This window comes from Anolis sagrei, chromosome X, assembly GCF_037176765.1.
Source record: "Anolis sagrei isolate rAnoSag1 chromosome X, rAnoSag1.mat, whole genome shotgun sequence".
In the NCBI taxonomy this organism is placed as follows: Eukaryota; Metazoa; Chordata; class Lepidosauria; order Squamata; family Dactyloidae; genus Anolis; species Anolis sagrei.
The window spans coordinates 81,145,705-81,171,637 of NC_090034.1; the positions used below are offsets into that span (position 1 = coordinate 81,145,705).

The following is a 25,933-nucleotide window of genomic DNA, read 5'->3' on the forward strand; positions in this document are numbered from 1 at the left end:
TCCAGCAGACTCATTTTCCATTGACCCCAAAAGAAGATGACTTTGGAAGGAACTACCAAAGGAAGAGCTGAAGGAGCATCAGAATTTAAAACACATCTGAAGACCCATCTTTTCCAGCAGAAATGGTAAGATACAGGATGGGGGAGGCCTGACTCGATGACAGTACATATGAAAAAGATCTTGGAGTCTTCATGGACAACAAGCTGAACATGAGCCAACAGTGTGATACGGCAGCAAAAAAAGCCAATGGGATATGGCCTGTATCCAAAGGAGAATAGTGTCTAGATTGACAGAAGTCATGGTGCCTCTCTATTTTGCTTTGGAATACTGTGTCCAGTTCTGTCCAACTGTGTCCAATTCTAGGCATCACAATTCAAGAGATATATTGAGACACTGAAAGTGTTCAGAAGAGGATGACTAAAATGATCAAAGGTCTGGAGACCAGGTCCTATGAGGAGCATCTTAAAGAACTGGGTATGTTTAGCCTGCAGAAGAGAAGGTTGAGGGGAGATATGATAGCAAAGATAAAGGTTTTCCCCTGACTTTTAGTTGAGTCGTGTCCAACTCTGGGGGTTGGTTTTCATCTCCATTTCTAAGCCGAAGAGCCGGTGTTGTCCGTAGACATCTCCAAGGTCATGTGGCCAGCATGATTGTATGGAGTGCTGTTACCTTCCTGCCGGAGCGATACCTATTGATCTACTCACACTTGCATGTTTTCAAATTGCTAGGTTGGCAGAAGCTGGGGCTAACAAGGGGAGCTCATGATGCTCCCTGGATTTGAACCTGCGATCTTTCAGTCAGCAAGTTAAGCAGCTCAGCGCTTTAACCCACTGCACTACCAGGAGCATGATAGCCATGTACAAATATGTGAAAGGATGTTATAAGGGAGAGGGAGCAGGTTTGTTTTCTGCTGCCCTGGATACTAGGACTTGGAGTACTGGGTTCAAATTACAGGTAAGGAGATTCCACCTGAACATTAAGAACTTTCTGATCGTGCGCCAACTGCGACCGTACTCGTGAAGGCGGATCTGGCCAGGGTGGTCCATGCCTTAATCACCTCCATATTGGACTACTGCAATGCACTCTACATGGGGCTACCCTTGAAAACGGCCCGGAAATTTCAATTGGTTCAATGAGCAGCGGCCAGGTTCTTAACTGGAGCTCCTTACAGGGAGTGGTCAACCTTTCTGTTTAAGGAGCTCCATTGGCTGCCATTCATTTACCGGTCCTAATTCAAGGTGCAAGTGCTTACCTACAAAGCCCTAAATGGTTTGGGACCCGCCTACCTGCATGACTGCATCTCTGTATACAAACCCACACGATCTCTTCGATCATCTGGAGAGGCCCTGCTCGCGCACCCACCACCTTCGCAAGCGCGACTGGTGGGGACGAGGGAGAGAGCCTTCTCGGTGGTGGCCCCTTGACTCTGGAACTTACTCCCCAAGGACATTAGGCAAGCCCCAACTCTGGCAGTCTTTAGGAGGAGCCTGAAAACATGGTTGTTTCATTGTGCCTTCCCAGAATAAGGAAACTCCCAGCAATATGTCCCTAAATTCACTTTATTAGTGATCTAGGATTGTCTGCACATTTCATCCCTCTCCAAAACTTCTATCCCAGTTATATGTCACCTTGTCATGCCCAGAATTATTTTTTTTTAAATTAATTATTACATTTGGCCCAGCCATAGGTTTTTAAACGCATCGTGTTATTGTTAATGTTTATAGCTTATTTTTGCTTATGAGTTTATTTATTGTTTTGTATTACTGTTGCTATTGTTTATTGTTGTATTGTGGGCTCGGAGTCCCTTGGGGAGATGGTAGCGGTGTACAAATAAAGTATTATTATTATTATTATTATTATTATTATTATTATTATTATTGTACAGGCTGTTCAGCAGTGGAACTCTCTGCCTCGGAGTGTGGTGGAAGGTCTTTCCTTGGAAACTTTTAAACAGAGCCTGGATGGCCATCTGTTAGGGTACTTTGATTGTGCTTTTCATGCATGGCAGGGGGCTGAACTAGATGGCCCATGTGGTCTCTTCCAATTCTATTCTATGCATAGAATCATACGATTCTATGATTCTAAGGCCAACCCAGGCAGTTTCAGTCATGAATTTTGAACTTGCATCTTGTGTTCATGATTTTCTAATCATTGTTCTGGTTATTTTCATATATGTATTTTATAGAAATATGTTTTAATATATATATTTTATATAATGTTTATGACTATTAATGCATTTTTAGCTATGTCACAACTTGAACCTTGAGGAGAGGCAGGTAAGAAAATTATATTATTATTATTATTATTATTATTATTATTATTATTATTAGTCCATTGAGAATGGGGGAGAACCTGTTGGAGTTCTGCTACTCCTGCACGTAGAGCATCTCCGCAAACGACATCGTTGGAAGAAAGCAAAGGATGAGACAACCGGTTGCCTTGTTTCCTCTAAAGCGTAAGTCAGCCGTCGGAAGAGAACGGAGACATGCTGATGGCTTAATCCGACATGGCAGGTCCTCTGGACCTTTTGCCTGTGACTCATCTCTGTGGACCAAACAGCAGCTGCCCATAAACACATGAAGACATGACTCACACACCAGTCGGGAGCACACAAGCTCCAATGGGAGTGGAGCGGCTTATGGTTGAGACAAAATAGCATATCCGGTGTTGTATCTATACTGCAGAATGAATGTAGTTTGACACCAGCCATGGCTCAATGGTATGGAGTATCGGAAGATGTAGTTTGGAAGGCACCGGCACTCATTTAGCAGAAAAGATTAAGGATCTTGTAAAGCCTCCATGAATCCGCAGCACTGAGCCATGGCAGTGAAAGTAGTGTCAAATTCCATTAAGTCTATAGTGTAGATGCATTCCTAGTGTGCCTGTTTTGCGACGTCTTGTGCAATGGGACAGCAGAGCGGGTTCTCTTTGATGGTGCACCCTGATTTCACCCCCTTTTGATTCATTTGTCTTTCATCGTGTTTGATTAAGCCATTGGCACGTCTCCATCCCTTTTCAAGGAAGAGGAGTATCTACGGAAGACTCTCCGTTAATTGGCATCCATGCAGATTGGGAGATGCCAGGTAAATTTAGTTTCTGGTTGCTTAATAGTTACTATTAAAAGCAGGCCCAACTCATACTATACCCCCTAGTTTACCGTACCACAAACTCTGTGTTGACTTGATATTAACATTGAACTACAGTCATTAAAAGCAAATCAAGATAAATAAAAACAAATATAACTTAATATAACACAGATCTATCTATCTATCTATCTATCTATCTATCTATCTATCTATCTATCTATCTATCTAAAAATGCTCTGTGCATAATGAGTACCTTAAAAACAAAAGAACCAATGAACGAAATCACACCAAATTTGGCAACAAAACGTCTCACAACACAAGGGGTGACCATCACTCAAAAAATATGATTTTGTCATTTGGGAGTTGTAGTTGCTGGGATTTATAGTTCACCTACAATCAAAGAACATTCTGAACTCCACCAATGATTGAATTGAACTTGATGGGCATTGATCTTGAATTTGGGAGTTGTAGTTCACCTACATCCAGAGAACACTGTGGACTAAAACAATGATGGATCTGGACCAAACTTGAATGTTTGCATATATGTGTACTGTAACCTGCCCCAAGTCCCACAGCCTCCAGATGCCAGAGATGGAAAAGGATGGGAAGCTTTTGCCTCTGTTTATGAATTGTCTGTCTTTGTTAACTGTTTAACAGCATTGAATACAGATGGAGTTTGGGGGAAATAGACCTTGACATTTGGGATTCACAGTTCACCTACAATCAAAGAGCATTCTGAACCCCATAAACGACAGAATTGGGGCAAACTTCCCACACAGAACCCCCACAACCAACAGAAAATACTTAAGGCCATCCAATCCAACTCCCTTCATCAGGGCAAGAAAACATAATCAAAGCCCTCCTGACAAAGAGCCATCCAGCCATAGATATAGATAGATAGATATGATTCACCAACACACAGATATAGTATCCTAGATTTGAAAGGGAACCCTGAAGAAGGACAATTATATGTTGCATGTTCCAGGGTAGGCAAACCAGACACTCTCCACATCAACACGGACAAAGAAACAGCAAGAAATACTGTTTACCCACAAGCAGAAAGAAATTACATATATTAGAAACCAACACTTTCTCATTACTTTATTTTCCAGATCAACAGACTGGGCCACAGCAACGCGTGGCAGGGGACGGCTAGTATATATATATAAAATGTTCTGTGCGTAATGAGTACCCTAAAAACAAAAGAACCAATGAACGAAATCACACCAAATTTGGCAACAAAACATCTCACAACACAAGGAGTGACCATCACTCAAAAAATTATGCTTTTGTCATTTGGGAGTTGTAGTTGCTGGGATTGATAGTTCACCTATAATCAAAGAGCATTCTAGATTCCACCAATGATGGAATTGAACCAAACCTGGCACACAGGACTCCCCTGACCAACAGAAAACACTAGAAGGGTTTGGTGGGCAATGACCTTGAGTTTTGGAGTTGTAGTTCACCTACATCTAGAGAGCACTGTGGACTCAAACAATGATGGATCTGGACCAAACTTGGCACGGATATTCCATATGCCCAAATATAAACACAGATGGAGTTTGGGGGAAATAGACCTTGACATTTGGGAGTTGTAGTTACTGGGATTTATAGTTCCCCTACAATCAAGGAGCATTCTGAACCCCACCAATGACAGAATTGGGGCAAACTTCCCACACAGAACCCTAATGACCAACAGAAAATACTGTGCTTTCTGGCGGTCTTTGGCAACCCTTCTGACACCTCCTCACAACCTCCCCCCCTCAGGGATCCCAAACCCCAGGTTGAGAAATACGGCCTTAAGGCCATCCAGTCCAACTCCCTTCACCAGGAAAAGAAAACATAGTCAAATCCCCCCTGACAAAGGGCCATCCAGCCATTCATACACACACACATATATGTATATGACAGATGCAGTATCAAAGATTTGAAAGGGACCCCTAAAGAAGGACAATTATATGTTGCATGTTCCAGAGTAGGCAAACCAGACAATCTCAACATCAACACTGGCAAAGAAACAGCAAGAAATACTGTTTACCCACAAGCAGAAAGACATTGCATATATTAGAAACCAACACTTTCTCATTAATTGATTTTCCAGATCACTAGACTGGGCCACAGCAACGCGTGGCAGGGGACCGCTAGTTATATTATAAAAACATGTTTTTATATTATTTAAAGAATTTGTTTTGCAATTTTTTTGCCAGTTGCTTGAATTTCGGTTAACGAAGAGAGTACTGTGTTTGCATTTTTGTATCCAGAAACAAAACAAATGTGGCAGTTATCTTCCAATGCTCCCTTGAAATCTGGATGCTTTGGAAGTGTGGTGGGGTTCAAAGCAGAGGCTGGATGACCATCTGTTGGGAGGGCTTTGATTGTGTCTTCAGAAAGGGTTGGGCTGGATGGCACTCGGGGTCTCTTCCAACTTTAGGGTTCTATGATGATGATGATAATGATGGTGATGATGATGATTTGAATCCCACTTTTAATCTCTGTACTTTAGACACAAAGCAGCTCAGCTCCATAGATCTTTATTCTTAGACCTTCATCCCTAGACCTTTGTCTCTACATTTTCATCTCTACACCTTCATCCCTAGACCTTCGTTCCTAGACCTTCATCCTTCTTTGTCTCTAAATCTTCATCTCTTCACCTTCATCCCTGGACTTTCATCCCTAGACCTTCTTAAGACCTTTGTCTTCATCCCTAATCCTAGCCTTCATCTCAAGACATTCATCCCTAGACTGTCATCATTAGACTTTCGTCCCTAAACCTTCATCCCTAGACTTTGATCTCTAGACCAGTGTTTCTCAACCTGGGGGTCGGGAACCCTGGGGGGGGGGGGTCATGATGGGGTGTTGGAGGGGTCACCAAAGACCATCAGGATACACAGTATTTTCTGCTGGTCATGGGAGTTCTGTGTGGGAAGTTTGGCCCAATTCTATCATTGGTGGGGTTCAGAATGCTCTCTGATTGTAGGTGAACTATAAATCCCAGCAATTACAACTCCCAAATGTCAAGGTCTGTTTCCCCCAAACTCCCAACAGTGTCCACATTTGGGCATATTGAGTATTCGTGCCAGGTTTAGTCCAGATCTATCATTGTTTGAGTCTACAGTGCTTTCTGGAGATATGTGAACTACAACACCCAAACTCAAGGCCAATGCTCACCTAACCCTTTCATTATTTTTTGCTGGTCATGGGTGTTCTGTGTGCCAAGTTTGGGTCAATTCCATCTCTGGTGGAGTTCAGAATGTTCTTTGATTGTAGGTGAACTATAAATCCCAGCAACTACAACTCCCAAGGTCCAGAGAAAGAAAATACATCCTGTCTATCAGATATTTTCATGACGATTCATAACAGTAGCAAAATTCCAGTTATGAAGTAGCAACGACAATAATTTTAGGGTTGGGGATCATCACAACATGAGGAACTATATAAATGGGTCTCGGTGTTAGGAAGGTTGAGAACCACTGCTCTAGACCTTGATCCCTAAACCTTCATGCCTAGGTCTTCATCCCTAGACCATTGTCTCTAAACCTTCATCTCTACACCTTCATCCCTAGATCTTCGTCCCTAAACCTTCATCCTTAGACTTTCGTCCCGAGAACTTCTCCAGACCTTTGTGCCTAGATCTTCATTCCTAGCCCTAACCTTCATCCCTAGACTTTCATCACTTAACTTTTGTCCCTAGACCTTTGCTCCTAGAACTTTGTCCCTAGATTTTCCACTGCTTGAAGAAGTGAGCAGCTAAGTCTCAATTGCAAAAGACGCCAAAGCAGGTACAGAAGTCTCATCTCCTTATAGCGCTAACTGGCAACAATAAAAGCCCCGGCAGCGACTTCAGAACGGAAAGCTGGCCTCCGAAGATAACATCTCAAGATGTTCAGATGCTCCTTGCTGCCTGCGCCCCCCTCTTCCTCCCTTCCCCTGCCTCTGGGCAAAGGACGGAGATAGCATTCGACTCTGAAAAGCTTCGGAAGCCGGCAGTTTTCGCGTGGGCTGCTGAGATGACGCAGGTGCCCCTCTCCGGGGAACTGGACCAGGCGAGCGGCGGTTTCAAGTCTTCCAAGCCCCGTGGCCACCCCATCCGGGCGAAGGAAAACACAACCATCTGTTTGTCTCCCCTCCGTTGATGGCATCCTAGTTGGGGAGGATGTGGCAAAGCAACCTTCGCTGTCCAGGATGCTGACTTCAAAATGTGTGTTGCCTGGGATACAGCAGCCTGGATGGAGTGTGGAATTTGGAAGCATAATTTGGCTCCATCATTCAAAACTTTCTCTCTTTTTCTTCTTCCATTCTTAACCCAATCTTGGACATACCATGGCAAGAAGAAAAAGAGTACTAGGAACAGCTATGAATGAGCGAGGGCCTTGCTACACAGATAATCCACAAGGCAGATAATCCACAATATCTGCTATGAACTGGATTATCTGAGTCCACACCAGCCATACAATGCAGTTCAGTGTGGATTTTATACAGCTGTGTGAAAGGAGCCTGAGTGTCAAGGAAAAGGAGTTCTCTCTGCATCATCATCATCATCATCAGCGGCAGCATCAGCATCATTATTAGATACATAACAAGATTACTACACAGCAAACAAGATAACTATGCTGGCTTCCCAAGTGTCTAGGACTGTGTGATGTATCGGCGAATTATTCATGCAGATCCAAGTAGGGTGGCCTTTTGCAGCTGACAGATGGCGATTTTGTTAGCGTCATTTGTTTTTAAGTGCAGGCCAAGGTTTGTAGGCACTGCACCCAGTGTGCCAATCACCACTGGGACAACCTTTACTGGCTTGTGCCAGAGTCTTTGCAGTTCGATCTTTAAATCCTCATATCGTGTAAGCTTTTCCGGTTGCTTCTCATCAATCTTGCTGTCACCTGGAATTGCAACATCAGCGATCCATACTTTGTTTTTTAACACGATCGTGAGATTATGAGTATTGTGCTCTAAAACTCTGTCAGTCTGAATTCAGAAGTCCCAGAGTAGTTTGACGTGTTCATTTTCCATAACCTTCTCAGGCTTGTGATCCCACAAGTTCTTTGTCACAGGAAAATGGTATTTGTGGTACAAGTTCCAATGGATCATCTGAGCAACAGTGTTATGCCTCTGCTTGTAGTCTGTCTGTGTGATCTTCTTGCAGCAGCTGAGTATGTGATCTATTGTTTTGTCTGCTTCCTTGCAGAGTCTACATTTAGAGTCCGTTGTCAACTTTTCAATTCTGGCTTTGATGGACAAAAGAAGACATTTTACAAGTGGTCACCTCCTCTCAATTTCTTGTTTTGTTTGCTTGTTTGTTTTGCTCCAAAATTAATACAGTTCAAGACCCTATGAACTGTCAAGGCACACAGCTACAGAATCAGGAAGTTGTAGTTTGGTGAAGCACTGTCACTTTTTGGCAAAGAAGGCTAAAACCTTCCGAAACTACAAGTCCCAGGATTCCACAGACTTGAGCCATGGCAGGTGTTGAACTCCATTGATTCTACAGTGTATATGCACCCTTGGAGTATGTAAACAACCTCTGTCTCACACGCAGTTCTGATTTCCTTTCCTCTTCCTGGGATTAAAAAAAATCACTGAAGTTTCCCTCTAAAATTACTTCTGAGCGACTTTCCTTCAAGTGAGCATTTCTGCCTCCACCGATCTATTTATTTGTGCGTTTTCCCCCCTCCCTATTTCTTTTCTTAGCCTTTCTGGGGATAATTACAGATCTTGCAAAGCATCTCAGATGCTGAAGCCATACCCGCCTCCAAATAAAACTCCTTTTCAAAGAACAGCTGAACATGAAACTCTAGCAAGTCTAAACGCTATAATAATTGCCAGAAACGAAATTGAGAATACACCAAAATGATAATGGAGACACACACACGCACATATATACTGGCTCTCCCTTTTAAAACCTATCTATTTGGATCATGCAAACTTTTCCTGAAGATGCGACGGCTGAGAAAATGCTTTGCCGAAACTTTCAGCCCAAAGGCAGAAAGACAGATTGACAAAGGATGCTATCGGTTTTCTGTCAGAACACTTTGTATCTGGAATTATCTCTTGAAAAGAGCTCCAAGTTGCCACACTTATCTTGCTCACCTGTGTGGAAGTTGGATTGGGAGTAATGTTGTTTATTTTTTTCTAGTTTCCAAGGCAAAACACAACCCATTATTAAAGTCGTAGGGGCTGGATTTCCTTTAAGTGGACCCTTCGGCACTTTTGAATGGTTTTAATTGTTGTTGTTCATGCATAGGACCTAATTATTTGGATAGTGGAGGGATAACCCAACAGGAGTTCCTGGTGTTTGGGTTTTAGTTTGAATTTTCAAGGTCGGGAGCCATGTGACTTCATATGGCAACCCTTTCCTATGGTTTTCTTGGCAAGACACTAGTCAGAGAAAGCTTGCTTGCCTTTCTTTGAGGCCAAGAGTGATTTGCTCAATATCATCTAATGGTATCAATATCGACAAAAGATTCCCCCCAGGCACTTCCAAGCCATTAAATGCTAATCAAGGTGGTCAGTTGAAACATTCACACCTAGCCCCAGCAGACAAAAGTCCTTTGTCCCACCCTGGTCATTCCACAGATATATAAACCCATTTTCCTACTTCCAACAGACATCACTACCGCTGAGGATGCTTCCCATAGAGGCAGGCGAAACGTCAGGAGAAAATGCCTCCAGAACATGCCCATATAGCCCGGAAAAACCTACAACAATCCATCATCTAATGGATTTGCATGGCTGAATGAGGCTTTGAACCTTCGTCTCCTGCAGTTCTAGTCCAACACTCAAATTCTGATACTTCACTGACTCCATTTTTACATGCCTTCAAACTGGCTCTAACTGACAGCTCTTTTGACCAATATTATTTTGCCTAGTATCCCTTTGCCTTCCTCTGAGGCTGAGAGAGTGTGACTTGCCCAAGGTCACCCACTCGTTTCCATGGTTGAACACTGGTCTCCTAAAATCCTAGCTGAACATCAAATGTCTCCAAATGCAAATTCCCCAAATTTATTCTGGGATTGCCTTCCCCTTAAGATAAGTTGGTGTCTTGTGCAAAGTCACCAATGGGTTTCAATAGACTAAGTCTCAATGGAAGAGATAAAACAGGATATAAACCTATATCTATAAAATCCGAGGATTACCTGGGAAGGAATCCCACTGGAGCATTACAGCACACCCAAATACCTGGGAGTCACTCTGGACCGTGCTCTGACCTACAAGAAGCACTGCCTGAATGTCAAGCAAAAAGTGGGTGCTAGAAACAATATCATACGAAAGCTGACTGGCACAACCTGGGGATCACAACCAGACACAGTGAAGACATCTGCCCTTGCACTATGCTACTCTGCTGCTGAGTATGCATGCCCAGTGTGGAACATATCTCACCACACTAAAACAGTGGATGTGGCTCTTAATGAGACATGCCGCATTATCACGGGGTGTCTGCACCCTACACCACTGGAGAAATTACACTGTTTAGCTGGTATTGCACCACCTGACATCCGCCGGGAAGTAGCAGCCAATAGTGAAAGGACCAAGGCAGTGACATCTCCAACTCATCCCTTGTTTGGGTATCAGCAAGCACATCAACGAATTAAATCAAGAAATAGTTTTCTTAGATTTACAGAGACACTCGCTGGAACACCTCAGCAAGTGAGAGTCCAAAAGTGGCAGGCTCAAACCCAACACCTCAATACATGGGTGATACCAGATGAGAGACTCCTTCCTGGGCACACAGAAGACTGGGTGACTTGGAAGGTGCTGAACAGACTGCGCTCTGGCACCACGAGATGCAGAGCCAACCTTAAGAAATGGGGCTACAAAGTGGAATCCACAACATGCGAGTGTGGAGAAGAGCAAACCACTGACCACCTGCTGCAATGCAACCTGAGCCCTGCTACATGCACAATGGAGGACCTTCTTGCAACACCAGAGGCACTCCAAGTGGCCAGATACTGGTCAAAGGACATTTAATCAACTACCAAGTTTGCGTGTTTTTTTATCTGTTTGTTTGTTTTGTTCCGTTGGAAATGTAATACAATGGTCTGGTTGCCCCTGACACGATAAATAAATATAAAATCAAAATATGTATGTCTGTTTGTACCACAAAAGCGGCTGCTAGGTGACAGCATCCCTTTGTGATGTCTGTTGCTAGGTGAAGGATAGGCAGTTGCTAGGTGGAGTGGCCCCCTGTGATGTCACTTGGAAGGAAAGGTGACATGTGTATAAGGGGAAGGGAAGACAAAGAGAGCCTGCCCACCATGGTCAGAATGCTGCCATGGAGACATTATGGGGTAGACACCTGGGCAATGTCGGGTACTTAGGCAACAACAACAAATACAATATAAGGCTGTATTAATGTTGTCGTTGTTATTGTTTTTGTTGTTGTTTCTATTACTACTGCCTTGGTCTCCCAGTGTCCTATTCCAAGTATACTATGCCAGTTCAAGGAACTATCCAAGATGCCAAATACAGTTTTCAGATCATATTCAGAACCTTGGATAGTTCCTTTGAAACCCGGAGACAATTTACCACTAATAGAAAGTCCCCAATTGGTTCTGGAATCAAAATCCTATGAAAAAAATGAATGAATTTTAGATTCACTGACTGCAAAATGGCTTTCTGTGAATTCATAGAATCATAGAATTGGAAGAGACCTTGTGTGCCATCCAGCCCAACCCCCTGCCAAGAAGCAGGAATTGATGGGGCTGAAGCATCAACCCATTCATCCTTATGGCCATTTGGATTGTTCTAGATCCTACGATGACGGGGTCAAACTTCAATGATTGGATTTATGAATCAGAGGAAAATTATTAAAAGCAGAAGTGTGTATATACAGTGTTATCTGAAGCGCTTTTGGAGAGTAGCCATATTATCATACACAGTTGTTCCCCCTCAACAGTTTTTGTCCCCAGAGTATATTTCCCCACCTGTATGAAGGTCTATATTTATGACCTCGTTCCTTTATGAGTTTCTCCCCCACAAACAATCTTCTCCATCCCTATCTCATCCTGATTTTAGTCTTTTTAGTATCTTAGTTTTTATCTTGCACATGCGGCCAGGGGCAGCTCAACCCATTACGCAAAGTAAACATTTGCAGTATAGTTGATTTCGCCCAGGGGTGCTCTTGATGCGCTCTTGGGGGGAAATAGACCTTGACATATGCGAGTTGTAGTTACTGGGATGTATAGTTCACCTACAATCAAAGAGCATTCTGAACTCCACCAATGATGGAATTGAACCAAATATGGCACACAGAACTCCCACAACGAACAAAGAATATATATCAGTGATTGGGTGGGGGGTGGGATAATTATCATTGAAAATTACCTAGGGCTGCCTTTGCATGTGGCCCACTCATTGTTATTTTATTTTATTTTATTTTATTTTATTTTATTTTATTTTATTTTATTTTATTTTATTTTATTTTATTGTGTATGATTTTGCTTTATCGTTTTTGTAGTCATATATTGTATGTATTTTACAGTGTTGTTATTGTATTTTGGTTTTACTCTATTGTAACATGCTGTTGGGCTTGGCCTCATGTAAGTCGTCCTAAGTCCCCATTGGGGAGATGGTGGTGGGATATTAAGTAAAGATTATTATTATTATTATTATTATTATTATTATTATTATTATCGAAAGGGAGTAGGAAAACGAGAGAAAATCAACGGGCAATGAGGTTTGCAGAACAGATGTGACTAATATGTATTTATTAGTATAGATATGTTTTAAGTTACAGTGATTGTTTTATACACACACACACACGAATTGTACTATGACCTTGTTGTGTACTTATCAAATGACCCCATCAAACTTGAAACTGTTTTGGACTCTGGATGGTACCCAACACCAGAAAGGATTCCTAAGTTGTATAAAAATAGTTCTAGTGATTGTTGGAAATGTGGGGAAAAGTTGGGCACTTTTTATCATATGTGGTGATCATCTATAAATGCTCAGAAATACTGGGCGCAAAGACATATGCTTTGAGAAGAAATTGTTAAAGTCAAATTTGAAATGAAACCTGAACTTTATCTGCTTGGGATGTTAGATGAAAAACTCAATAGACAATGAGGAAGGCTATTACTATACATGAATGGGGATGAATGGGATATTGGCATGTTGTGGAAACAATGGTAGCAAGGTTTATCTCTGCTCCAAGATAGAAAGACTCAATGATTCTGTCCCAAGACTATTGCCTTTCGAAAATAAGTTTTGTGTGTGTGTGTGTGTGTCAAGATCGACTTGAGAAACTGCAAGTCGCTTCTGGTGTGAAAGAATTGGCCATCTGCAAGGACCTTGCCCAGGGGATGCCTGGATGTTTGTTGTTTTACCTTCCTGTGGGAGGCTTCTCTCATGTCCCCGCAGAAGCTGAAGCTGACAGACGGAGCTCACCCCATTCTGGTTCAGCCGGCACAAGGGTTTAACCCACTGCGTCACCGGGGGCTCCTTGAAAGTAAGTGAACATGAAGTAAAGGATAATCTAATTAACTCTAACTAACTTTAAGAAAGACAGGGGCCCATTTATGGTGTTCTTCCAGCAAAGATGGAACCAAATCTCCATCACTCGTTTTTTTGGAATAGAAGAGTGTTATTATGTAAGAAAAGATGTACCAATGGTTCCTTTTCACTAAATGGGTGCGGAAAATAGAGAATATTACCACCACACAGAGAATGTAAAGCCATTGGTATAGATAATGTACCTTTTTTGTAGTTACAATAGTGTCTCGCTTAGCCAACATAAACAGGCCGGCAGAATGTTGGATAAGCGAAAATAAGGAAGGAAAAGCCTATTAAATGTCAAATTACGTTATGATGTTACAAATTAAGCACCAAAACATCATGTGTTTGCAACACATCAACAGAAAAAGCAGTTCAATACATGGTAATGTTATGTAGTAATTACTGTATTTACAAATTTAGCACCAAAACATAGCAATGTATTGAAATAGTTGTGGATTGGGCGGAAGGCAGACTGCATTGGATAATACAGAATATTGGATGAGCAAAGGTTGGATAAGCAGGACTCTACTGTATTTTTTATGTTCGGGATGAAGTAGCATTATTAAAAAAAAGTATTTTTAATATTTTGTTGTTTTGTTTGTTGTATTTCTATGTAGGATTTGTTTGAATCTGTCTCAATAAAAAAAATTAATCATTAGAAAAAATGTCAGAGGAAGAAACGAGAAAGAGAGGAAATAAGAACAGAAGGCAATGGGATTTCCCCTCATTAAATGATTATAATGTGATCACCCTTCTGGCAAGCAAAGGGGCAGAATGGGCAGGTGGCAAAGCCAGTGTGAGCCGTCCATTATGTGCTCACCCTTCCCAGCTTAGCAAGTACGGCACCAGTGCCCAGCGGCTGAACCCTGATGCCCAAGAGTAAGCCACTGCTGAAGCCAAGCTCATAGCGTCTGCTGGAGAGATCAGGACAGAAATCCTCGAGGAGAAAGGCCAAGCGGACAAAGGGAAGGGCAAAATGCACCAAGGAGGCAAGCCGGGAGTCATTTAGCTGTGCAAGCATCCCAGGAGCACATGGATCTACAGGCAGTCCCCAAGTTACAAACAAGGTAGTAGGTTGTATATGTTGTCGAAGGCTTTCATGGCTGGAATCACTGGGTTGCTATGAGTTTTCCGGGCTGTATGGTCATGTTCCAGAAGCATTCTCTCCTGACGTTTCACCCACATCTATGGCAGGCATCCTCAGAGGTTGTGATGTCTGTTGAAAACTAGGCAAGTGGGGTTTATATATCTGTGGAATGTCCAAGATGGGAGAAAAAACTCTTGTCTGTTTGAGGTAGGTGTGAATGTTGTAACTGGCCATCTTGATTAGCATTTAACGGCCTTGCAGCTTCATGGTCTGGCCTCTTACTGTGGACATTCTACAGACATATAAACCCCACCTGCTGGGAGTCAGCTGCATTAAGATCACTACTGACCGAAAAGGTCATGAGTTCAAAGCCAGCCCAGGTTGGAGTGAGCTTCCAACCAATTTGTGTAGCTTGTTGTCGACCTTTGCAGCCCGAAAGACAGTTGAATCTATCAAGTAGGAAATTTAGGTACCACTTATGTGGAGAGGCTAATTTAACTAATTTACGAGGCCATAAAAATATCCAGCAAGTATGAAAAGAATGAGGAAGTACTTCATCAGTGTCACAAGCGGACAGTGAAGCGACAGCTCCCCTGGTGGCCAGAAGCTGGAATGGTAAATAGCCTCTGAGTGTCTGTGTATATATGTTGTGTGTCTATGGCATTGAATGTTTGCCATGTATATGTACATTGTAATCCACCCTGAGCCCCCTGCAGGGTGAGAAGGGTGGAATATAAATACTGTAAGTAAATAAACATTTTTACAACAGACTGAGAATGCCTGCCATAGATGAAAGTGAAACATCAGGAGAGAATGCTTGTGGAACATGGCCATACAGTCTGGAAAACTCACAGCAACCCAATATTTTTATTCATATTTAATTAATCTTGTCTCCTTGAGCTAACTCTTGTCAGCTAACACCTCCCAACAAAGGATCCCCCAGTCAGGAACCAGTCAGGCTTTGAAGCTACAAGGCTAAGCAAAGTAGCCAATTGCAACATTCACATTTGCCTCAAGCAACCATATATGTGTGTGTGTGTAGAGAGAGAGAGCCGGACTCACACTTTAAAAATGTACATACATACAAATTCAACTTAAGAACAAACCTACAGGACCTATCTTGGATTTGATGTGAGTTTTCTGGGCTGTATGGCAATGTTCCAGAAGCATTATCTCCTGATGTTTGGATTGGATATATACAGCATATCATCATCATCATCATCATTATCATCATCATCATCATCATCATCATCATCATAGAATTATAGAGAATATATATAGCATAGGGAAGGATGAACACCCCCGTGGTGTTACCTTTGCTGTCTGTGCCCCTGTTCAGAAGATGTCATCTCATTTTCTGTACCTTTGAGAATGGGATTTTGAATGGGAATGAATGGGATATTGGCATGCTGTGGAAACAATGTGTTGGGTTTCATCCCTGACTGCACAAGTCTCCTGCAATCCTGATCCATTCTCTTGAATGGAAACTTATCCTGGCTAGCTACACATAAGCTTCTGTTGGTTATGAACTGTGCTTCTGGCACTCAGCTATATTTTTTGTGGAATCACCCCAAGTCTAACAGCTCTGACTCCCATCACAAGGATTGTGAGAAAGCTTCAGTTGTGACCCATTTCCCCCATAATAAATCTTCCCGGAGTGAATTTCCGTTTTGCGGAGGAGAAGATTTCTCTCCTTTCCTGTTGTGTCAGCTCCATTCTTAACTAGGAGTCATTTGTGAGGTGGATGTTTGTAACTTGGGGACTGCCTGCACTTGGAATCATAAAGTCACCATCATCACCATCATCATCACCATCATCACTATACAATTATAGAGCTGGAAGAGATCACAAGGGCCATCCAATTCAACCCCTTTCTACTACACAAAAAAGACACAATCAAGCAATGTATTGTCGAACGCTTTCATGGCCGGAATCACTGAGTTGTTTTAAGTTTTTTGGGCTATATGGACATGTTCCAGGAGTATTCTCTCCTGACATTTTACCTGTATCTATGGCAGGTATTCTCTGACCTCACAAACTCTGAGGATGCCTGTCATAGATGCAGGCAAAACGTCAAGAGAGAATGCTTCTGGAACACGGCCATACAGCCCGGAAACCGTACAACAATCCACAATCAAGTATTCTCAGTGGAAGTCCACCCAGAAACCACTAGAGAAAAAGACTCCACTGATTGAACACCCAAGGGCCATCCTCTCCAACCCTCTTTTGCCATTCAAGAAGACACAATCAAATAACTCCCAAGAGATGGCCATCCAGCCTCTACTTAAAAGCCTCCAGAGAATTTTTCTGGGACTCCCAGGTAGCATCATAACCTGCTGCCAAACAGCTCTTGCTGTCAGGAAGCTCTTCCTAATGTTTACGTGGAATATTTTTTTTTCTAATAGTTTGAATCCATGACTCCGTTGTATCCTAGTCTCTAGAACGGCAGAAAACAAGTTTCCCTTTTGATGTGAGAGCTTTACAAACATTTAAACATGTCCCTACGCATTGTTTTATTCTCAAGGCTAAACATCTTCAGCTCACTAAGCAACTCCTTTTGAGCTTAGCTTCCAGATCTTGGAGGATTTTGGTGGCCCATCTCTGGACACCTTCCATCTTGTCCATCTCATTCTTGAATTTATTTATTTACTTTATTTATTTACTTTATTTATTTACTTTATTTATATACCGCTTTTCTCAGCCCTCAGGTGACTCAAAGCGGTGAACAACATCGATACAAAACATCACGAAACATCACAAAGGCAACCCCACGTAGAGAGCGTTGCAGTAGTCTATACGGGATGTAACCAGAATTGCTTTGGTCAGTACTGGACACAGGGTTATTCCAGGTAAGGCCTGCTCAAAACAGAACAGAATGGGTCTAGGACTTCCCTCAATCCCAACACTAGACTCCTATTGATGCTTCCTAGAAGTGCACTGGATTTTTTAGCTGCCGCATCACACTGTGGACTCATGTTGCCGTTTTTGCCAAGGCAGACTATTGATCCTTCCAACTCAGTAGCGTCTACTAGTCTACACCAAGTGGCTCTCCAGGGTTTTAAGCAGATTTATTTCCCATAAAAAACCCAACCAAACATTCATCTTTAGTTGAGGGGAAACAAAGAGTAAATGGTTTGTATGCAAAGATTTCTGTTTCACTGCAAGACCAGTCAGCCAGTCCCATCATTTTGACAATAAGCCACTGACAACATGCTGTAGCACAAATGGCCAATGTCATGCAAGGTTGTGTTCTAGGTTGCTCTAATTCAAGTGTCAGGGCAACTCTGGCTGGAATGTTGGTGTCAAACTGAATTAATCCTACAGTGTAGATGCACCTCTAGCACCCCTAGGTAATTTTCTTTTCTGTTCGTCGTGGGAGTTCTGTGTGCCATATTTGGTTCAATTCCATCATTGGTGGAGTTCAGAATGCTCTTTGATTTTAGATGAACTATACATCCCAGTAACTACAACTCGCATATGTCAAGGTCTATTTTCCCCCATGAGCGCCTCAAGAGCGCCCCTGGGCAAAATCAACTATACTGCAAATGCTTACTTTGCGTCATGGGTTGAGCCGCTCCTGACCTCTAGTCTGCCAGAGTCTTATAAGAAAACTATTATACGATTGTGGTTCCTCCAGGATTCTGTTGTGCAAATCTCTGCATGTGGAGTCGTGTGTATTGATTTTAGAATGAGTAATTTTTTTTTCTTTTCTCCTGGCCAAAATATAGGCCATATGCATCCTCTGGCTTATAATTTTCATATCTCAGAGCGACTGGGTTGAGTGCAAATACATCCTTGTGAGCGACCATCTGAAACTCAAAGACTAAGCTTTTTTTGGACTCAATGGTTTTTACTTTCTGACATGTTCTGGTTCCATCCTCCTCCTCCCCCCCAAATATTTTCAAGTTAAGTTTAGGATTTCACATCAGAGAGACAGACTTTTGCCAATTATTTGTGTTCCCCTTCAAATCTTCATAGCCTTCCCAAAGAGATATGCACAACACAGAAGGACATCACAGGGCAATCTACCCAACAACCTCTGGATGGAGTGGGCCACAGATCCATAACACACAACCATCACAATTCTATACAGAGCTTGGAAAAGTTAACTTTTTGATTACAGCTCCCACAATCCCTCATTACTAGAGGATGAGAGACGTTTCTGGGAGTTGGAGTTTCCAAGCTCTAAATCCCCAGAGATGCAGCCCAGAAAGAGAAAGCCAAAAAAGTTTCCTTACCAGGATGGTTGAGTTGCATTGTGCTCTTGCTCCACTGCGACAGACCCACGATCGCCACCATCTTGGCCCCCAAGCTGGAGCGCCGCTTCTTCGTGGACGACAGGCTTGCCGAGTCCGGATTGCCCCCGTTACTCTTCTCAATGTTGTACATCTCGCCGCTGATGCTGGAGCTTCGGACCACATTCTTGGCCGAGGAAGTGCTCGTCTCCCCGTTCAGCATGGTCACCCGAGGAGGTTTCAGGGCTTCCTGGCCAGCAGGTCGGAGCTGGAGAGAGATGTGAGGAGAGGTTAGGAGCCATGGAAGGAGACACGGTCCCTCTTGCTCGGGTGAACAGAGGCCACGTTGCCTTATAGTCATTGAGGAGGAAGCCATGTCGCCTTCTGATGACTCGACTGGCAACTAGTATCTTGTTGGCGAGTTCCAACTAGAGTAGACTCATTAGTATTGGGTTGAATGGTGAATCAAAACATGGATGAGGCAAATGATTCAATACTACTACTAAGAACTAACAGTATAATTTAGACTATTGTTTTTGGTTGACATAAGTGGCAGCCATATTTTTTTTGCTGACTATTGGGAGCTATAATGTTTCTGTTAAGAGGCAGACATATTGCTTTTTGTTGATTCAACAGGCAGCCATATTGTTTTTATTACGTGGCAGCCATATTGCTTTTTGTTGATTTAACAGAAATCCATATTGTTTTTTATTAAGTGGTAGCCATATTGCTTTTTGTTGATTCAACAGACAGCCATATTGTTTTTATTACATGGCAGCCTTATTGCTTTCTCTTGATTCAACAGGCAGCCATATTGTTTTTTACTAAGTGGCAGTCATATTGCTTTCTGTTGATTGAACAGGCAGCCATATTGTTTTATTAAGTGTTTTATTAAGTGGCAGCCATATTGCTTTCTGTTGATTCAACAAGCAGCCATGTTGGTTTTTTTATTAAGTGGTAGCCATATTGCTTTTTGTTGATTCAACAGGCAGCCATATTGTTTTTTATTAAGTGTACTAGTCTACACTTAATAAAAAGTGTAGACTAGTACACTAGTGTTTTTGGTTGACATAAGTGGCAGCCATTTTTTTTTGCTGACTATTGGGAGCTACAATGTTTCTGTTAAGAGGCAGACATATTGCTTTCTGTTTACTCAACAGGCAGCCATATTGTTTTTTACTAAACGACAGCCATATTGCTTTCTGTTGATTCAACAGGCAGCCATATTGTTTTTGTTAAGTGGCAGCCATATTGCTTTCCACTGATTCAACAGGCAACCATATTGTTTTTTATTAAATGGCAGCCATATAGCTTTCTGTTGATTGGACAGGCAGCCATATTGTTTTTGTTAAGTCGCAGCCATACTGCTTTTTGTTGATTCAACAGGCAGCCATACTGTTTTTATTAAGTGGCAGCCATATTGCTTCTTGTTAATTCAACAGACAGCCAAATTGTTTTTATTAACTTGCAGCCACATGGCTTCTTGTTGATTCAACAGGCAGCCATATTGTTTTTATTAAGTGGCAGCTATATTGCTTTTTGTTGATTCAACAGGCAGCCATATTGTTTTTATTAAGTGACAACCATATTGCTTTCTGTTGACTCAATAGGCAGCCATATTATTTTTTATTAAATGGCAGCCATATTGTTTTCTGTTGATTCAACAGGCAGCCATATTGTTTTTGTTAAGTGGCAGCCATACTGCTTTTTGTTGATTCAACAGGCAGCCGTATTGTTTTTATTAAGTGCCAGCCATGTTGCTTTTTTTTATTCAACAGGCAGACGTATTGTTTTTTTCTTAAGTGGCAGCCACATTGCTTTATGTTAATTCAACAGGCAGACATATTGCTTTTATTGAGTGGCAGCCACATTGCTTTCTGTTGAGTCAACAGGCAGCCATATTGTTTCTTTTATTAAATGGCAGCCATGTCGTTTTCTGTTGATTTTAGCACCAGCCTTATTATTTTGGACCATAATCTCAGAAAGGGTCACTGTGCATGACTATTTCACTTTTTAGAAAATGTAAATGTCAAATCAGCATGGGAATATAATCCAAATACTTTTCAGGTTGGGTTATCTTGTTTATCTATGAAGGGCTATCCTTGTCACCTTGCAACGATTCTTACATGATTGCAGTTAAACATCATCACCGTCTTGATATGTTTTTCATTCACATTCTTTCATATTTCCCCACCTCTCTTCCCATCCCATAGAAATCCAGAAAAAGCTTTGGCCACGTAATAATGACTACTCTTTATAACTTAAGAGCTGGATCTTGTTTCACAGTCCCATTTGACCAGAAGTCTATAAGGCATCTAGTGATCCAACATCTCTGCCATTGTGGTCTCTCTTCAACCTCTACAACCATTCTTTGGTCAACTTTCACTGGAAATTGTCCAGGAATAGTCCTCGAGAGTTTGAAAATCCATGATCGGTAGATGGAAGTTGTCCATAGAATCACACTGGAGACCTAGTGGCTGAGATATGGCTGAGATATTGGATCGGTAGATGAATTCCAGACTTCTGTAGAAGAATCAGGTTGGAGGCCAACCTAAAGGAAACCATTTTTTCTAGGCATTGCAGATCCTCCAGAGCAAACTCTTCCTGTATATGACTGAAACCACATCTAACAAGCTCACATAATAAGTGGCCCTAGTGTCCTTTAAAGTAGCCTTTAAAGACAGAGCACCAAGCAAGATGCCCAAGGTCAAGGAGGTTGGACACTGAGTGTTTGGTTGTGCAAGTTGTCGCCAACTTTGAAAGTAGTGAAATATCTACCTTTGACATGGAGATGTCTGCGTAGTACAAGCCCAATGTGTGATACTGAGTACCAAAAGGATTGGCTAACAGAATAAAGGAAGAAGTATCCTTTGGCTTGGCTTTCTAGTTTATCATTTTGAGTTGCCTTCCTATCCTCCAAGGTGTTTGTTGCGCACTCCTTCCAGATTTGGGTCATCTGTGATCTTACCAACATCCAACTTCTAAGACAACTTGATCCTCCCCAGTTCTCAATGACTTAAAGGTAATGGACCCCGTTGGCACTCTGTGTTTGGGCCAGAGGTGATGGGTGACCCTTGAAGCCAAGGCCTCCTTGCAGCCCCTTCCCAGAAAGGTGTGAAAGCCTTGGCCAGAGAACTTGCTCACTCTGGCTTTTCCTGGCCATCAATAATTCAGCCTTCCCAAGGGAAGCGGGGTGTATCCATCTCCGAGAGGAAGCTAAATTATTCATGCCACGGCACTTTGTAATAACCGAGGAAGGTGCCGGTGCCGGCGCCTGGGAAAATGTTTCCAGGAATGCCGCTTTAGATGTAAGAAAGAAAATGGATTTTGGGGGGAAAAAACAATATAACGCCATCAAGATGAAAGATGAGCAAAGCCTCTAGATTTCAGGGAGGGGCAGGCGACCTCTCTTTCCAAGATGGAGAGCTCGGAAAATGATATCCCGCTACAGCTCCCAGAATCTCTTCTTCGGCGTGGCTTAGCTCTTTCCCTCTTTTTGTAGCAATTTCACTCCCCTTCTCTCTCAATGAATGGTGGGGAAAAGAAAATGCCTGCCATGCCATGGCAAGCTGTTTGTTGCCTTAGAGAAGAACAACCAAGTTGAGCTCCTTGGGGTCGTGTAGCATACATCTCCATGTGCATTAGTTGTGCTGAGAGGCAACATTGCACAAATGAACTTAGGCTGATTCAAAATGTGTGTTTTATGTAGCACATTATTTTCTCATACTTAGTTGTCATCAGCATTAGCAGTTGTGTTTGTGGCGTCTTAATGTGATTTATGCGTCGTTTATTACTGGCAGTGTATAACATTTGTTCTTGTTCTTTCCTGTTAATTTCCTTTGGAATCAAGTTCATTTTCTCAAATTTCTTCCTTCTGTTTTTTGTTGCATAAACAGGTCCCTGTCGTATGCCTTACCAGCATCTCATACATTATCATTTCCATTTCTCTATCCATGTTATCCTTAAAACAGTCTTCTAGTTGCCCTCTCACTTTTTGTATAACCAATTCCCCTCAAAATACACTGATTTAACTACACTTGGCGGACCATTATGCATGTGTGGACCATAAAGACGCTACAACTCTAAAATCCTATGAAAACATATTTTTTTTTAAAAAATATCTCTTGGTTATACTATATGCAAATAAATGAATATTATAAACAGGATAATAAGGTAGGATTCAACTGGAAAACTTCAACCTAGGACAAAATCCTTCAATCAAAGAAAAAACTAATAACAAAAATTTATGATAAATTATTAGAATGGTTAACTGAAACTGAACTAATAAAAATTGTATGATTAGATGGGCAGAAAATATAAGACCAATCCACTTGAGAGAATGGGAAACAATTTGGAACAAGAAATTAAAATATACATACGCAATGGACTTGAAAGAAAATTGGCTTAAGATGTTCCACCGATGGTATGTCACACCTAAAAAATTGAATTTAATGTATAAAAACTTGGATAAAAAATGTTGGAAATGTCAGGAAGCAGAGGGAAGTTTCTTCCATATGTAGTGGTCTTGTAAAAAAACACAAATCTACTGGAAAAATATTCATGAACAGATACAGAAAATATTGGGAATATCATTCCCAAAAAACCCCAGAATCATTTGAAAAAATATGGAAAAATGACAAAACTCCAGAAGTAGAGGATTGGTTTAATAAATTACAAGAGATTAAAGACATGGATAAATTAACTTTTTTTTTGAAGAAAAGGTTGGGAAAATCAATAAAAGAGACAAACTGGTCATCATTTGAAAGTTATATGAAAGAAAGATGTTGAGCAAGATATAAATGAAATAATACTAAAATATAAACTAAGAAAGATAAAAATATATTAAGCAAAGGCACAGAATGGAAGTCTAAGAACTATTTTTTCTCAATTTTTTTTCTTTCTCTTTTTCTTTTTTTCTTTTTCCCTACTTTTCTATAACCAGATGTTCCCCCACTTTCCCTGTATACTATTGGTTCTATCCTTTTTTATTGTTACGTTGCTATTTTATATATATCTATGCAAATAATCCAATAAAATTATTATAAAAAATAGACTCATTTAACCTCTATCCAAAAGCTGAATGTTTCTTTCTCATTGTTCACACTAGAAGTTTGCAATCTGAGAACGTCTTAGATAGATCTTCAATTTGTGAGAGCCATGTTCCTAAGGGCTTTGCTGCTGAAAACATATCAATCCTGGAAAAGTGATTTGTGTCTGTCTGAGTAAAATGTGTAGTCTGTGGCATTGCCATATTTTAATCTCCAGACATCTATTAATCCCGGATTATTTGTAAAGTTGAAAAATGTTTTTGGGAGTTTGCCCTGTTCAGCTTTTTCTGATTTTCCATCTATTGCTGGAGAAATATTTATTATTATTATTATTATTATTATTATTATTATTATTTGCCCGTGACAAAGAACTGGTGGGATCACAAGCCGGAAAAAGTTACAGAAAATGAACACGTCAAACTACTCTGGGACTCAGTTCTTGTGGGTTTTTTCGGGCTATATGGCCATGTTCTAGAGGCATTTCTCCTGACGTTTCGCCTGCATCTATGGCAAGCATCCTCAGAGACCTCTGAGGATGCTTGCCATAGATGCAGGCGAAGCGTCAGGAGAAATGCCTCTAGAACATGGCCATATAGCCCGAAAAAACCCACAAGAACTGAGTGATTCCGGCCATGAAGCCTTCGACAATACATTATTACTCTGGGACTTCCGAATTCAGACTGACAGAGTTCTGGAGCACAATACTGATAACCTCACAATCATGGAAAAGAACCAAGTATGAATAATCGATGTTGCAATCCCAGGTGACAGCAGGATTGACGAGAAACAACTGGATAAGCTTACACGATATGAGGATTTAAAGATCGAACTACAAAGACTGTGGCACAAGCCAGTCAAGGGGGACCCAGTGGTGATGGGCACACTGGGTGCAGTGCCTAAAGACCTTGGCCTGCACTTAAACACAATTGGCGCTGACAAAATTACCATCTGCCAGCTGCAAAAGGCCACCTTACTGGGATCTGCACACATTATTCGCGGATACATCACACAGTCCTAGACACTTGGGAAGTGTCCGATGTGTGATCCAATACAACAGCTAGCAGAGTGATCTTGTTTGCCGTGGACTCATCTTGTTGTGTTTCTAACAACAACAACAACATGCTTTATTTATATCCCACCCCATCTCCTCAATGGATTCGGGGCAGCTCACGACATGAATAAATTCAGCCAAATACATAAAAATAAAATAAACATATAATAACACATCCAACAAGATAAGTCACAACACAGTAAACAAATTAATAATAAATATTATAAAACATTAGATGAAGTCAAGGTATATCCATGTAACAGAGCTGGACTAACCATCCCCAAAAGCCTCTTTAAATTGCATGTCTTCAAATCCCTTCTAAATGTCATAAGAGTGAATGCTTGTCTAATCTCCATGGGGAGGGAGTACCAGAGTCAGTGGGCCACTACCGAGAAGGCCCCCTCCTTCGTCCCCACCAACCTCACTTGCAGTGGGGGAGGAATCAAGAGGATGGCCTTCCCTGTTGACCATAAGGCCCAAACAGGTTCATGGGGGGGGGGGGGTGCAATCGCATAAATGGGGGGGGGGTCATATGTTCTCTATAACCTGCCTTGGTCAGCAGCCTGGCTGCTGATCTTTGTACTAATTGTAGCTTCCGAGTCATCTTCAGAGGCAGCCCCACATAAAGTGCATTTCAGTAATCCATACAAGATGTAACTAACTAAGGGAGTGGTTTTCAACCTGTGGGTCTCCAGATGTTTTGGCCTTCAACTCCCAGAAATCCTAACAGCTGGTAAATTGGCTGGGATTTCAGGGAGTTGTAGGCCAAAACACATGGTGACCCAGAGGTTGAGAACCAGTGAACTAAGGCATGGACCACCGTGGCCAGATCTGGCTTTTTGAGGTACTGTCACAGTTGGCACAGGAGCTGTAATTGTGCATAGACCCTCCCAGCTACTGCCGATACTTGAGCTTCAAGTGTCAGTGCCGAG

The 25,933-nt window shown here is 41.8% G+C and overlaps 1 protein-coding gene across 2 annotated transcripts in view; it reads right to left on the minus strand.

Moving 5' to 3' along the window:
- The window catches only part of RIMS3 (regulating synaptic membrane exocytosis 3), a 109,635-nt gene that overhangs the window by 31,594 nt on the left and 52,108 nt on the right, over positions 1-25,933 (minus strand). For both annotated transcript variants that reach the window (XM_060784172.2, XM_060784173.2), the window contains exon 2: positions 18,906-19,170. In XM_060784172.2, coding sequence (XP_060640155.2) covers positions 18,906-19,170 — 265 coding nt within the window. The remainder of the gene's footprint in view (positions 1-18,905; positions 19,171-25,933) is intronic.